This window comes from Zootoca vivipara, chromosome Z (genome assembly GCF_963506605.1).
Source record: "Zootoca vivipara chromosome Z, rZooViv1.1, whole genome shotgun sequence".
NCBI classification, from domain to species: domain Eukaryota; kingdom Metazoa; phylum Chordata; class Lepidosauria; order Squamata; family Lacertidae; genus Zootoca; species Zootoca vivipara.
Window position 1 is genome coordinate 15,206,318 of NC_083294.1, and position 15,602 is coordinate 15,221,919.

The 15,602-nt window shown below is 46.1% G+C and overlaps 2 protein-coding genes across 2 annotated transcripts; one reads left to right on the forward strand and one right to left on the reverse strand.

Annotated features, from left to right (window-relative positions):
* The first annotated feature begins 3,032 nt into the window (after positions 1–3,032).
* On the forward strand, positions 3,033–5,756 carry ENDOG (endonuclease G). The gene is made up of 3 exons (XM_035112557.2): positions 3,033–4,021; positions 4,583–4,692; positions 4,910–5,756. Exons 1-3 carry the CDS (start codon positions 3,491–3,493, stop codon positions 5,220–5,222), a joined length of 954 nt encoding a protein of 317 aa, XP_034968448.1. The 5' UTR covers positions 3,033–3,490; the 3' UTR covers positions 5,223–5,756.
* Positions 5,757–5,789: 33 nt separating this feature from the next.
* Positions 5,790–14,605, reverse strand: SPOUT1 (SPOUT domain containing methyltransferase 1). Its single transcript, XM_035113903.2, has 12 exons — positions 14,534–14,605; positions 12,544–12,586; positions 11,899–12,015; positions 11,399–11,558; positions 11,015–11,104; positions 10,144–10,193; positions 9,403–9,533; positions 8,759–8,831; positions 8,355–8,453; positions 7,399–7,501; positions 7,159–7,306; positions 5,790–6,792 (listed from the first exon to the last, which is right to left on the reverse strand). Exons 1-12 carry the CDS (start codon positions 14,567–14,569, stop codon positions 6,718–6,720), a joined length of 1,125 nt encoding a protein of 374 aa, XP_034969794.2. The 5' UTR covers positions 14,570–14,605; the 3' UTR covers positions 5,790–6,717.
* Between the last annotated feature and the right edge of the window lie 997 nt (positions 14,606–15,602).

Genomic DNA, 15,602 nt, shown 5'->3' on the forward strand with positions numbered 1-15,602 from the left:
GGATACAGAATGTTCTCCCACCCACCTACCCACCATTGTATTTTTCCATTATCTTCATCAGACTTCTTCTTTTTAATTGCCTTTTGGGAAGTTTGGAGCACGAACCACAAAAGAATGGTTCTGGGGTTAGTGTGGGTTCTGTAGTAGCCCAATATCAATGGCTTTATTTCTGTATACTGGACCACCTACAATACTGTTATGAATTCCGTTTTCATCAGTGTGGCCTCCCTCTTGATTTCCCCAGTCCCCTCAAAAGAATAAACATAAACCTTTGTAAATCTTGACTTGTTTTTTTACCCTCTACTGACAGTAACCATAAGGATGGAAGTGACTGGTGTTAAAATGAAGGAGGCAGGATGTGGCAAATGAGTTTGTACCTTTGCAATCTTAAAATAGGTGTGGGCATGAGGTTTTTTTGCAACATGGTCTTCTACCAAAAAAAATGTGCCACCATAAACCTATTATTCTGGTAAAAAATAAGATGCTGCGCAAATTTTGTTGCTGTCATGGGCTTGTCAAGTGGCCTTTTAAACCTCAAAAGTTTTAAGCGATGAAAAAAAGTAAGTCTTTCAAGGACACAAGAATGTGGTGGATCAGGTGAATGGCTCATTTAGTCCAGCATCTTATTCTCATAGTGGCCAACCAGATAACCTGTGAGGAAACAGCCAGAAGTATTTGTGCACAAGAATACTCTCCCCTCCTGTGGCTTCCAGCAACTAGCCACATAGCGCTTGTGGCTAGTAGCCATTGATAGCCCTTTCCTCCACGAATCTTTTAAAGCCATCTACAGGTGAAACTCGGAAAATTAGAATATCGTTGAAAAGTGCATTTATTTCAAGATGAAATTGGGACACAAAAATTTCAAAAAAAAAAACAACAAGGAAAAAAGAAAATAAAAATTTTAAATACTTCCGATTGTTACCATATCGCTTCCTCTAACTTTCACCCGTCTTAACTCGCTTCTTAAATTCCTTTATTTAAACCACCTACCACAGGTGTGTTGTCTTCCTTTGCTAACAAATATCTATTTATACGTTACTTAAGCAAATCACCAGATCAGTTTTAATACCTTCTTTTTTCAGATAGTCCACTACCAATTTCCACTCATTTTGAATTTTTTGTTCGGATTTCATCTTGATTTAAACCTTTTATATACAGTATCACTTGATTTGTATTGTGTTGAGTATAAGTTTGGATGGAATTTTATTTTGAGCATTTATTTTTATGTTTTGCTTTTGGTATTCTCATATCCTTTTCTGTTTCTTTATATTCCGTAAATCCTTTGTTTTTGTTATATTTTGTAATGTTTTTTTAAAAAAAATTTTTTTTTAAAGAAAAGTCTTATTTATTTCAGTAATGCAACTTACTATTTTTTATTTTTCTTTTAATTGTTTCAAAGGCTTTCTTTTGGAAATTCCATAGTAATAAAACAGTTACAATAATACAAAAATAAACAAAAATAAGCATCACTATTACATTTCATTAATTACATTCCATTTGTAATTGACCCGCCTAACGACAAATAATTACAATTTCAACAAATAAAGGCTTGACATATCTTGCTTTGCATGTCATGCATCTATCTCATATATTGGTTTCACCTTTTAAGTTGCATTACTGAAATAAATGCACCTATAGATTGGTAAACATAACTGCCATCCTGTTCCATAACTGTTGCATAAAGAAGTACTTTATTTTACACACATTTCTTAGTGGTTTTTGCTGCATCAGACTAACCATTATCCCCTCTAAAAGTGATACTGGTGTTTTCTCCTGTGTATTTTTTGGAAACTTCTTTGTATCTGGACACATTGATGCTTTCTGAGTTCAAGCAGGAGGCTTTTGTCTTAAGTTTGCATACAATTGGACTCTGTTCTGAATCATGATGGTGGACCAGAGTTTCCAAAACCACTTATTTTAACCACCAATTTTTCAAAACAGTGATTCTTTTACTTTTTAGCATTCCTGAGCAGGGTTGGGTCTGAGGCTGCTTAGTGACCTATAAATTACATCTTGGTAATTTCTTTAAAACTTCAAAAATACGGTTTTAATATATTAAAGTTATAGTGGTTCTGTTATTGTACAGGTTGAGCCTACCAACATGCTCTACACATTGGCATGCTCTCCACAGTTAGAAATTATTCTTAACAGTCTAATCAAGAAGGAAGACTTTAAATGCGGGTTTATGGAATATAATATGAAGACAGTTGTAGTGCAATACATCTTTGCTTCAGGCCAGCCAAAGCACCAATCTTCTAACGCTCCCTAAGGTCAAAGAATCAGCAAGGGCAAGGGCCGTAAAGTGTGACGGGCTTTTAAGTGTCCTTAAAAGGGCAATGTTCTCCAATTGTTACATGCTCTGCATATACTGTAAAGTAGTCCTAGAATCATGGAACTGTAGAGCTGAAGGAGGCCCAATGGTCATAGCCCCTGCAATGCGGAAATCCCAGCTAAAGAATCCCCCTGAGATGACCATCCAACCTCTGTTTTTAAAACATCCAACGAAGGAGGACCCGCTACATCCCGAAGGAGTCTGCTCCACTGTACATGACAGCTCTTATGGCCAAAAGGGACTGCCTTCTTTCCCTGTTAGTGTGTGCTTTTGTAGAAGAGAGCACTGCTTTTTCTGTCGTGGGCTTTTGCTCCCCTTGCTTAACCTTTGCTAGAGCCACAACAGTACACCCTCAAGCACCCTTCTTCAGGAGGTTAAGTAGCCCTCAGCCTTTCCAGAGCCCCAGGAACCGACCTCCTTAACTCCAATGTGCATTTGGAGGCTTATTTCTTTAGCATCAGGGCCAGCAGAAGACATTTTGGTGCCTGAGGTGGACATGAACCCCAAAATGGCATCCCCAACCCACCACGGATGAAAGGGTGAGTGAAGATCAGGAGGAATAAATGCTGACATCACGATCTGCCCCTGTGGGTTCTGCCACCCGAGGCGGTTGTCATCACCTTGCCTCCTGGGTGGGCCGGCCTGCTTAGTATTGTTACCATGTGTACAGTACTTGTTTTGAAGACAGGAGTGCCTGGAGTGCTCTGGTCCATGGGGTCACGAAGAGTCGGACACGACTAAACAACAACAGTACTTGTTTTGTGGCAGAGCTGATGTAGCAAACCACCTTTAGATCACGGCCCGCGTGACCCAGTAGCGGGTCCAGTGACCACCAGTCGCAAGACCAACGCAGTATAGCCCGTCTTAGCCACCTGTTCGAAATAAAAACGTTGCCCCTTTAAGGAGTCGGCACGACCGACGAAGGCGGAGCTACAGTGTATCCCTTTTTGCTCCTACTCGAACGTTCTGTCCCCATTCGCACCTTCCCTGACCTTCTGCTGATCTAACGTTTCGTTCCATTCACACTTTCCCCCCCTCTCATTTTCGGCGTTCCGCTGATCGGACGTTCCATCCCCATTCACACTCCCCCAGACCCGGGAGTCCTCGTTTCTATAGCAAGTTGCCGCTGGGTCGATTCCGCCAACCGGAGCAGATGAAATGAGGCGATTTTGCAGCGGCAGCCGGTGGCTGGTGTCGGCGGCCTCCCTGGCTCTCGGGTTGGGCTTGGGCGCCAGCTTTTCCAAGAGAGAGAGGCAGCCGAGCCATCTGGGAGCGGAGGCGGAGGGGCTCCTCTCGCGGCTGCCGGTCGTGCCAGTGGTTGCCGCCGCCACAACTTCGGATTTGGCTGCCCGAGGCGGCGTTGGCGACTCGGGGGATCTGGCCAAGTACGGCTTGCCGGGGCTGTCCCTGCTGCGGACCCGGGAGTCCTACGTGCTGTGCTACGACCCGCGGGCTCGTAGCGCCCTCTGGGTGGTGGAGCAGCTAAACCCGGCTACGCTGAGCGGCTCCTCGGACCGCGCTGCCTGCGACTTCCGTTCCGACGACTCGATTCATGAGTACCACCGCGCCACCAACGAGGATTACCGGGGCAGCGGCTTTGACCGGGGACACTTGGCGGCCGCCGCCAACCACCGCTGGAGCCAGAAGGCCATGGGGGACACGTTCTACTTGAGCAACATCGCCCCCCAGGTAAGGGAGTGTATTGGATTGGCTTGTCTGAAGGCAGCAAGCGAGCTACGTTCCCCGGGCGCTCAAGACCCTCTACTAATGGTTGGACGGTCTTTCCCCCCCATCCCCAGCTGTGGCAAATACACTCTGCATAGCCTCAGAGGCACTTCTTAATTTAATATCGAGGAAATAAAGAGAATGCCTGTCCATGAGATCAAAGGCAGACCTACATGGGGGGCCCTAAAGCTTTAATTGTTATGGGGGCCCCTTTGCAAGCAGCAACTATGTCTGGGTAGCTACATCTCAGATTTTGATTATTGGATTATTTTAATCCAAAAAAACCTGGATGATCTCACATGTCAATCACAGGAGTAAATAAAAAAAATCCTATGCCTTACAGTTTTTTAGTTGTGTGACTCAAATTAGGTCTACTAGACTTAATTTTTTTTAAAGCAATGTGAACTAAAGTCACTTCTGGGTCACCTCTGGGATTAGGCGCCCCATGGAGGACCACACCTAGCCTTTTAACTGCTTCATTATTATCCTCACTTCAGCTACTGAACACATTTATTTTGCTTCTAGAATCCTCACCTGAATCAGAATGCTTGGAATAACTTGGAGAAATACTGCAGAAGCTTAACTAAATACAACAAGAATGTTTATGTCTGTACGGGACCACTTTTTCTACCCAGGTAATTAATAAAAACCAAAACAAACTTAGACTTTCCCCTCTGGTTTACTCTGCCAACAGCCCCCACCCCGCAATCACAGTTATTATTTTATGAAATAATAAAATGTAAATTTTGTTAAATAAAAATCACAATATTGTTTCACATTTTTGTAAAAGGGGTGCTGGAATCCCCCTATATCATGGCTTCTGATCCCCTCTCCCCTGATTTCCCCATACAGGATGGAGGCAGATGGGAAGATGTATGTGAAATACCAGGTGATTGGGAAAAGCCATGTGGCCGTCCCCACACACTTCTTCAAGGTGCTCATCCTGGAGAAGTCAAGTGGGGAGATTGAGTTGCGCTCCTACGTCATGCCAAACAGCCCCGTCAATGATAAGATCCCTCTGGAGAATTTCCTGGTCCCCATCGAGAGCATCGAGCGGGCCTCCGGCCTCCTCTTCGTCCCCAACATCCTCAAGAGGACTAGCAAGTTGAAAGCAATCTCTGCTGGAAGCAACTTGAAAGCAATCACAGCTGGGAGTACCACCTAAGGAAGTGATTCCGGAGACCTTGCAAACAGACACTTGCCAGGTGGTAGGATCTGCCCGAGTAGCCAGTAGGTATCCTAGCTCCAACAAGCAACTCTTTCTCGCCGCTCTCAAGGAACAGTACCTGCTTCTAAGGACAAGAGGCAGTGATGGCCACCAACTTGGATTGCTTTCCTCTGCATGTGCTGTAAAGGGAAACTAGGGGCAGATGGGGCTTGTCAATATGGGAAGCGAGCCCATCTAGGAGAAGGAATCTCTGCTGCCTTGCGGGGTGTCTTCAAGAGAAGAAAATACTAAGGAGTAAACTCTACACAAATCCAGAGTGCACCTCCTCCTGGCAACTCCTGCAGCCAAGCTGGTAACAAACATATTGCTCTGCTTTCCTTTGGACCACACCAGCGAGGCCGAGACGGGGGTCTTGCCATCTGGGCAGCCCAGGACCTTCATATACACAGCCAGGTGTATGTGATCATTTATACGTATATATTTTACTTCTATTAATTCTTAATGGTTTAAAAAATAATAAAAATGCAAAAACTACCCCCCCAATAAACCCTGCACAAAACTGAATTAAAACTATTTAATTTAATTCAACAAAATTGATGAACTTGATGCAGTGATACCAGCTATTTAACATCTGATATTCCTTTTCACTCTGCTAAGTAATCCCACTGCCCCCCACCAGTGGGCAGTATTCCCCATTTGGGAACCACTAGTTTACACCTTTAAAAGTTTGGCTGTTTAATTGTCAAGATACGCCTGGAATATCACATTAGGTCATACACTTGATAAGTTTCTTCTTAAACTGTAGGTTGCTGGGGGATGGGGGAGAGATCAGATTCCCAGCAGTCTTAATTTTGTGGATAAAGTTGTTCCTCCTGAGTTAAACGTGAATGTGGTTGCAACAGATTGCATTTGAGCTGGAGGGCATCATCCCCCAGTCAATTGCTACACTTAGGTCTTCACTGTTTCCCAAAAGTTCGAAGCAGATGCCTCCTTCTGAGAAGTGGCAGCTGAGCTAGACAGGCCAGTCTCAAAGCCCTTCCCCCTTCCGTTTGTGTCTGGTTGCTCTCCAACCTATGGGTAGGCAAACCAAGGCCTGGGGGCCAGATCCGGCCCAACTGCCTTCTAAATCCGGCTTGCGTATGGTCCGGGAATCAGTGTGTTTTTACATGAGTAGAATGTGTCCTTTTATTTAAAACGCATCTCTGGGTTATTTGTGGTGCATAGGAATACATTCATTTTTTCTCCAAAACATAGTTCAGCCCCCCACAAGGTCTGAGGGACGGTGGACCAGCCCCCTGCTGAAAACGTTTGCTGACCCCTGCTCCAACCTGTTCCGCTCTCAGTCATCCAGTGGCAGCAGGGAGGTGAGTTTCCTGACCTCCTGCCAGAGAGAGAAGATGGTCCTGCTTCACATTTCGATGTTAAGTTGGCTGGGAGAGGTAAAGATTGATGAGGGTCTGCCCATGTTGGATGCTTGAGTTTCTGCTTTTGTTCAGAGGCTGCTGCCTTTCTTCGCTGCTTCTTCGATCCGAGGTCTCAGCGCCGACAGAGAGATGAGAATTGCTTCCTAGAAAGGGAACCCCCAAAAGAAATTTATGGCCACTGTGAGAACAGGATGCTAGACTTAGATGGGCTATTGGACTAATCTAGCAGATTCTTCTTTTGTATGGGTGCAGGAGGCCACCATAAGGAACAAAGAAAGACCCCGGCTGTCGGATTGGACACCTATCAGCATCCTCTTCTAACAGAGTCCAGCCAGATGCTCCAGTGAGAAGCCTGCAAGCGGGACCTGAGCACAGCAACAACAACAACTCTTCCCCCCTTGTGATTTCCAGCACATTGCCTCTGACAATGGAGGAGAACATAGTCACTATGGCTAGTAACCATTAGCCTCCATGAACTGGCCTCATCCTTTTTCAAAAAAGCACCTCACCTCGGTCCTGATGGTGCGGCTGCCCTGCCCCGGACAGGTGTTCAAATAAAAGTCAAACAAGGTGCTTGGATCTGTGACCTCCAGGTTTAGGTCCATGTCCACGCTTGCCTCCAGGCCTTGCAAGCCTCCGAAAACTATCAGAGCATGTCTGGGAGACAGAAGAAATGGTAAAGCAGGTTTACGGGATGTAGAGAGACGATTCTAGTCCCCATAAAACCTGGTAGGATTGTAAAAGTGTACCTGAAAGGAGGCAGAGTTGCCTGGTCCACAGAGGCGCCTCGCTCAGAGGTTCCAATGGAGAGATCGTAGCCTTCTTTATATGGAGACTCAGCAAAAACAGCACCTGACCAGCAGAAGACAAATGTTAGGCAACGCACTTAAGCCATGGATGGGGAAAACCTGTAGTTCTCCAAATTATTTTTATTAAATTTATAAACCACTTAATGCCACTTAAATTTATAAACCATTTAATGACTTCAAAGCAACTTAAGCCTAAGATCATGCATTTCCCCAAAGAATGCTGGGAACTGTAGTCTACTTCATTTCATAAAATTTATACACCACTTAGTTGTAAATTTTTTTAAAAAAATTATCTCAATGACGTTTACAAAAAGGATGATAAAAGAAAATCATCAATAAGAACAGCAATCGTTCCAGGCTTTCAGAAAATCAAAATATCAAAAGACATAAAACAGATTAAAACTCCCACTAACTTTCTAAGCATCTGGGTACACTAGTCTAACTAAAAATGTTTTTAGCAGGCACTGAAAAGAATGCAATGGTGGTGCATGCCTGATTTCAATAGGCAGGCAGTTCCAAAGGGTAGGTGCTTCCCCACTAAAAGATTTTTTTTTTTTACAGCTGCAGAGCAGATATAATGTGGGCCCTATAACAGTGCCTGTTCCCCCCAATCAAAGCTGCTGAGTGGGCATAATGAGGTACGGCAATCTTAAGTACCATATATTCCGGCATATAAGATGACCCCCAACTTTTCCAGTTAAAATATAGAGTTTGGGATATACTCGTCGTATAAGAAATACGACCTGGCGTATAAGACGACCCCGACTTTCCTGGGTTAAAAAGTAGTCTTATACGCAGGAATATACAGTATATAAAGCCAGTTGTTAAAGGCTTTATATACTTAATCGTAACAGTATGTTATGGGGTCTTTTTAAAAAGTAGGCATGTATACTTACTCAGACAGGATGCCAAGCGGACACTGTAGCCCCAGTAGAGCCCAGAAGCAGTTCGGGGCTGATGCGATGAAACGACTATCCCCTTCTGTGTTTTGCTCTCTAGGGAAGAAAGTGGGGGGGGGGGTTAACAGGGCTGACTGACCCACAAGAACCCAGGTTTTTGTTGGGCTGCAAATGGGCAGTCTGCCTACCAGCTACACGGGAAAAGGAGAGGAGTGCTTGCAAATTATGACTTAAACTTCTCACGACTCTTGAAATCATGAAGCTCAGGGGAATGTTATGAAAAGGAGATTCTGCCCCCCACATCCTTGTCTGGGACAAATTTGAACAACCTGAGTGCAGTGGTAGAGGTGGGGCTAGCCCATTCAGCATCTGGGCCAAGGTGTGGGGGCCAATTATGTTACCTGGATTTTGCTGTGGGTTGAGACGCACTGTAACACGAAGGCCTGCCTCCAGTTGCTTATCAATCTGTACCTCCTGTAGGAAGAGAACATTGGCTTGGGATGCGGCGGATCTCAGGCCTGCCGAATGCACAGCCAGGCAAGGGGGCAATATAAGCTACAAGGGTCAGCTATGGTGACAATACAGTGTAGTGGTTAGGGTGCTGGACTAGGACCTGGTAGACCAGGGCTCAAAGCCCCACTGGGCCATTAAGTGCACTGGGTGACCTTGGGTGGGTCACTGCCCCACCTCACAGGGCTGTTGTGGGGATTAAATGAGGAGAACCATAATCTCATTGGAGAAAAACATGGGATAGAAATGCAACAAATAAATAAATATGAGTAGCTACAGTTTCACATCTATTGCTCTGTCCCCTTTTTGGTCTTTGGTCACACCCCTCACTAGCAAGTGGCCCCCAGGCAGTTATCCTTGATGGAATGCAGCCCTAGGGCTGGGAAAGGTCCCATCTCCCCCTGATCTGCAGGGACATCCTGCTTGCCTCTGCGGAACTCACTCGCTCCATCAAGGATGGAGATTGGTTAAGGACCATGGAGGGGTAAAAGTAGGACCCCTTTAAGGTGCAGCAGCAGGACAGGTGAGGGTTTACCTTTTGCATTCCACAGTTCACAAAAGATCCCCGGCCAGGCTTGGTGGGCCGTGACAAAACCACTCCTTCCCGATACTCTGATTCCTCACCTATCCGCACGTGGTGGGGGCTGTCTAAGGGGTTTAAGAGCCCTGAAACAACATATCCAAGGTGAGTAATATGGAGTCACCCCCACCCTCACCCTCCAATGCAAAACAAACTAACACTGCTTTTCACATGTGCCAGAGTACATGTGCACATGTGTGCTGTCCCTACCCACTAAAAAGCAACAACCCAAGACAGGACTAATTAATTACTCCTGAGGTTCAGCCCACATTGTTCACCTTCTGGCACCCACTGGGGACCAAACAATTCCTCTAAGTCTTTCGGGGGGTGGGTGCTGATATACTCAGCTACTGATTTATTACAGGGAACCAATCAATTTTGTGTAAAGTTTATGTGCTCTTACTTTATTTTTTGAGGGACCTTTTTGAGTGTATAATATTTGTTTATCTGGCTGTGACCTGACCTAGGATTGTTTGGCTGGAAAATGTCATTGAACTCCGATAATGCCTTTTCATTAGGAGGAATGAGTGTGGGGGGGGGGGGAAAGGCAATGTCTGCTTTTTGACATTGTGACATATCACTGGCTAAACACTGAGATACACCAATATATAATGATGTCACTATGTAGAGGTGAAACATACACACAGAGAATGTTGCCCGGAAGGGAATGTCGCCCTTCATTGCTCTAGGCCTTACCTGCAAACTGGAGGTCCTGGTGTTTGGGGAAAAAAGACTTCCTAAGATATCTGTCCAATAGAGGGAAAGAAATGCTTTTAGAAGGGCAAATGAGAAGAAGCAGCTTCCAATATTCAGCTGCGATAATGCTCAAATTATCCAGTGACAATAAAACAAAACACAGCAGCCAACAGAAAAATCAAGCCAGCTAGACATAAGGCCCCCAGCAGATGTGGAGTGCACTTTGAGATATACATGGGGCGAAGGGTCAAAATCTCCCCTTCATCCCATGAAGGATCTGCTGAGAGACATACAAGCCTGTCTAATCCCTGGGGCATTATTGTTCTTGTGAGGGACAGGGGATATCGCGAAGTCCCTCCCCTCCTGAGTTCCAGCCCATCCCCGAGCGCAGGGGAAAGCAGGGAGAGCTCCGTCTCAAGTGGGGAAGCAGGAAGTGGGGTCCGAGGCTCAGACAGGGTAGCGGAGCCAGCGCCCCAGGTGAGACAGGAAGGGGGAAGCAAGGGGGGCAGACCTGTCCCCCCAACTCCGGAATTGCGCAGAAAACGTAGGGGGAAGAGGATGGGTCTCCCCAAGTTGTTATGTTGGAGGAAAACGCGCCAAACGCCATTCGGAGGTTCTGACTCTAGCGGATAAGATGTGTCTCTGTAAATAGCACTGCCTTCAGCATGTAAATACGTAGCACCAATAAAAAGATAAAATGCAGAGCTGTGTAGAGTCGTTACTCTGAAGTAGCCCACTCCGGCCACTGTGACAGTTCTCTCCCACCCCAACCCCCCAGCATATTCCAGTCCTCAACAATAAATATTGAGGAAGCTTAGGTAGCGTTAAAGCCATTAAAGGAGCTTTCCCAAGTTTTTGCAGAATGACTTACTGAGGACATTCCAGGTACTGCAGAATCCGGGCCAACTGCACACAGGCCTGACCTCTCTTCTTGATCCCTTCAAATTCACCTTCCACCGTCCTGAAAAGATTGAGCAGCGGGGGGAGGGGTGTGGAGAGAGAGAGGAGAAAACAGTACAATCTTTGGAATTAAGTTTTAAAAAGTTAAACCCTGTTGGCTTTCTATGGGCCACTCAGACGCTGCTGCAGTGTGTCTTATTATAAGAGAGCACATACTCTCTTTGTGGTAACAGGTCCTCACTTTCATTCCCCACTGGCATTTCCAGGTAGGGCTGGGAAGGAATCCCTGCATGGAAATGATGCTAGCTAGCTGGGGGGAAAGCCTTGTGAGCAACTAGACAGATTCTGTCCTTACTTTGAATCCTCCCCTTGCTCATCAAACACCACAATCTCGTCCACGCAGAAGATGACGCAGGCCCTGGCAATCTGCCCGGCAAGGTAAGTCCGCAACTCTGCCGACTGGGCGTTGCTGAGAATGGAGCCCGGAAGGGCAACACTGACCGTGTAGTTCCGCCCTAGGAAATAAGGAAGTTACTGTTTAGGAGAAGCAGCACACAGTAAGCATTCCTAGATTTCACGAGGAGGGTTTTTGTTTGTTTACCCTTCGTACCTAGCTCAGTGGTTAGAGCATCAGCTTTGCATGCAGAAAGTCCCAGGTTACTTCCTTCCTCCATAGCAGCCTGAACCAATCCTGTGCCCCCTCTAGATGCTTTGGAGTACCATCAGTTGTGCTGGCTGGGGCTAATGGGAGTAGTCACCCAAAACATTTGGAGGTGGCTCCAGATTGGCGAAGGCTGTTGTGTAGCACATTCCAAGGAAAGACCAGTTTCATTCCCATTCGTGGTTATCCGTTACCTTTATCTTCAATGGGCTTTGCCTCCTCTTTCTGTTTCTCTGCCACTTCCTGCATCATCTTCTTATCCAGTTTCCTCAACAGCTTCAGCTCCTTCCATTTCTTCACCTCTTCCTTCTCTGGAAGAGAGATGAGAACACAGAATGGACAATAAGTGAAATCCCTGAGAGTTAGCATTGGGGTTAAAACAGTTCCAACACAGAAGGCCCTGGACTAAGGTGTGCTGGGAATAATCAAGGAAGGACTGTGCAGTGCTTTTCTCCCAGGACTCTCAGGCTTGGAATACTGCTGGTGTGCCAAGCTAAGCCAAAATGAGACATCCACTTGGACGGCAGGGGGAAAGCAGAAACACAAACTTGTTTTTCTTCTTGTGCAGTTTGACAAAAATGTTGTGTTGCAAGGGGGTGGGGTGGGGATTTTGAAAGCCAATAATATACAGTTTGAAAACTGGTAAACTTAAGACACCATAAGCATATGTGTTTATTAGGCACTTTTTTGAGCTGGATGGAATGGCCTTTGGCCTGATCCAGCATGGCTCTTCCTTTGTTCTTTTTTGCAGGACAGATTCCCAGTGCTGACTTGCCAGAAAAAGATAAAGTCTGTGGGGGTGGGGAGAGAAGACCCAGGAACCCAAAGAGCATTCTTACTTTCCTGCTTCCATTTGCGCCAGTCCATTTTTCTATCTTCTCCCTAGGAACGAGGAAAGTAAACGGATCTCATTTATTAGCTGCTTCCGCAGGATAGATGCATTAAGGATGGTCACACAGATAGTACACATTACCCACTTCTGTTCAAGACACACACTCAATTCCAGGATCGATTGGCAAACAGTTATGTATCCATAATAACACATTGTTATCATTATTAATTGCCCACCTTCTCTGTAAGGTCCCTGGGATACAACCTAAGAGTGAGTCTGGCTGTTGGATCAGGCCAAAGGCCCATTTAGTCTAGCATCTTATAATCATGAACATCAAATAATAATCACCATCAGATAATCAGCATCTTAACCAGATGCCCCACTGAGAAGCCCACAATGTGTCCCATCTTGTGGGTAAAAGATGGGCAGCTCTACCCATGAGCATCCAGAGGTGCTTGGCAAGCCTTGGGTTAGACTCATCTCTCTGCCTGGTGTTTGTGGAACATCTGGAGAGCACCAAGAAGGAGAAGGGGTCTGGGTGAGGAACTGGTATTAGATTAAAGCAGGCACCCCCAAACTCGGCCCTCCAGATGTTTTTGGCCTACAACTCCCATGAGCCCTAGCTAGCAGGACCAGTGGTCAGGGATGATGGGAATTGTAGTCTCAAAACATCTAGAGGGCCGAGTTTGAGGAAGCCTGGATTAAAGTCTGTGGCTAAACCAAAAACGAGAGCTGAGTGAAACCATGTCCCAACCCTGCCTGTTGTTGTTGTAGTTTAGTTGTTTAGTCGTGTCTGACTCTTCGTGACCCCATGGACCATAACACACCAGGCACTCCTGTCTTGCACTGCTTCCCGCAGTTTGGTCAAACTCATGTTCGTAGCTTCGAGAACACTGTCCAACCATCTCATCCTCTGTTGTCCCCTTCTCCTAGTGCCCTCAATCTTTCCCAACATCAGGGTCTTTTCCAAGGATTCTTCTCTTCTCATGAGGTGGCCAAAGTATTGGAGCCTCAGCTTCACGATCTGTACTTCCAATGAGCACTCAGGGCTGATTTCCTTAAGAATGGATAGGTTTGATCTTCTTGCAGTCCATAGGACTCTCAAGAGTCTCCTCCAGCACCATAATTTAAAAGCATCAATTCTTCGGCGATCAGCCTTCTTTATGGTCCAGCTCTCACTTCCATACATCACTACTGGGAAAACCATAGCTTTAACTATACGGACCTTTGTAGGCAAGGTGATGTCTCTGCTTTTTAAGATGCTGTCTAGGTTTGTCATTGCTTTTCTCCCAAGAAGCAGGCGTCTTTTAATTTCGTTACTGCTGTCACTATCTGCAGTGATAAAGGAGCCCAAGAAAGTAAAATCTCTCACTGCCTCCATTTCTTCCCCTTCTGTTTGCCAGGAGGTGATGGGACCAGTGGCCATGATCTTGGTTTTTTTGATGTTGAGCTTCAGACCATATTTTGCGCTCTCCTCTTTCACCCTCATTAAAAGGTTCTTTAATTCCTCCTCACTTTCTGCCATCAAGGTTGTGTCATCTGCATATCTGAGGTTGTTGATATTTCTTCCGGCAATCTTAATTCCGGAAGGGGCTTGAATAACTCAGAGAAGCTATGAGCCATGCCATGCAGGGCCACCCAAGATGGACAGGTCATAGTGGAGAGTTTTGACTAAACGTGATCCACCTGGAGAAGGAACTGGCAGGCCACTCCAGTATCCCTGCCAAGAAAACTCCATGGACAAACCCTGCCTACCTTGGAATATGAGGTTGTTGGGAAGGGTGTGACTTTACACTTTGCGTCGCCACCTCAAAGGGTCTCATTTTCTCCCACCACCACCATTATTTAACAGAGGTGCCCCTCCTCAAGCATCAGCAACATCTCCTTATTCACCCCGAGTGGCCCCGATTTCCCACCCTCCAAGAAGGCTGATCCCTCACCTTCCCCCGCGTAAATGCCCAAGCCTCTTCCTTCCACCCCCTGGATCCCACGTGTACCTCCCGTAAGCGCTTCGCCTGGCTTTTCTCCGCCATGTTCCACTCGCCCAATCACCATCCTACAGCTTGGGGGCGGCGCCAGTATTATCCCACGACCGCTGATTGGGCGAGAAAGGGAGGAGCCACAGAGCTATGAAACAGAGAGGGCTTCTCCCTGTATACATCTTGTCACTTCCAGGTTCATACTGAGAGCGCGCGCGTGTTAAACCGTTTCTTAGTGTTAACCCTTTCGCGTTCGCCCCTCAATCCCTGGTGAAAGATTGGAGAAGGGGAAAGGGACTTTTATAAGGCTGGAAAGGGTTGCATTTCCCCAGATCTTAACGTCAAACGCTAGTATCTCATTCCCAACAAACGTGTGTTGTGCGTGTGTGTGTGAAGCGAATCTCCAGTTGTGTTCCTGCAGGGTTTAGTGATGGTTCGTCTTGCTGACATTAAGTGCCCAATTAGTTATTTGTCTAATCAGGACAGAAACAGAGCAGAAAAACCCTTCTGCGGGGAAGGACAGTGACACACCAGGAAGGGAAGGCAGGATTAATCACGGGTTTCACTTATTCCTCGGAAAGTTCATCCTCCGCCCTAGCAGGTTTAAGAATCAAGAGTCACACAGTTCTCTTTCTTCCCTTCAGAGGCTGAATATTAGCAGCAGCAGCGGCACATTTCCGTGACGACAGGAGAAGTGTTATTGGAAGAGAGGGAGAAAGGAGAACTCGCAGAACTGCTGCACGTGGTTGGATCTCCTTCTGTTATGCTTTGTGGAGGGTGTTGCTAATCTTTTCTCTAATGGGCAGAAGCAGCCCGTTCCTGGCTAAACATACATCAGATTACACTCTTTCTAAACCAACCAAACACACAAGTTCAGGCGTTACACAGCCCAAATATTTTTTTAAACAACTTCTTGACACGACTAGCCTAGTAGGGAATTGTTTTTCAAATATATAAAATTCTCACACAATTGGCTTTCCTTCCCCTGTGTATGATTAAAATGGGAGAAAGACTCTGCAGAGGAAGTAAAATAGTAGATGGACAACTTTGGAATAGCTTGCCAGGTTCCACCTCAGTCAAGACCTGA

What these genes read in the sequence shown, in the direction of transcription:
- ENDOG (XM_035112557.2), top strand. Translation starts at nt 3,491, where the DNA reads ATGAGGCGATTTTGCAGCGGCAGCCGGTGGCTGGTGTCGGCGGCCTCC. An exon ending in TGAGCAACATCGCCCCCCAG is followed by an intron (nt 4,022 to 4,582) that starts GTAAGGGAGTGT and finishes TTTTGCTTCTAG; the next exon opens with AATCCTCACCTGAATCAGAA. An exon ending in GGACCACTTTTTCTACCCAG is followed by an intron (nt 4,693 to 4,909) that starts GTAATTAATAAA and finishes TTCCCCATACAG; the next exon opens with GATGGAGGCAGATGGGAAGA.
- SPOUT1 (XM_035113903.2), bottom strand. Translation starts at nt 14,569, where the DNA reads ATGGCGGAGAAAAGCCAGGCGAAGCGCTTACGGGAG. An exon ending in AGGCGAAGCGCTTACGGGAG is followed by an intron (nt 12,587 to 14,533) that starts GTACACGTGGGA and finishes CCTCGTTCCTAG; the next exon opens with GGAGAAGATAGAAAAATGGA. An exon ending in CAGTACCTGGAATGTCCTCA is followed by an intron (nt 10,194 to 11,014) that starts GTAAGTCATTCT and finishes TCTATTGGACAG; the next exon opens with ATATCTTAGGAAGTCTTTTT.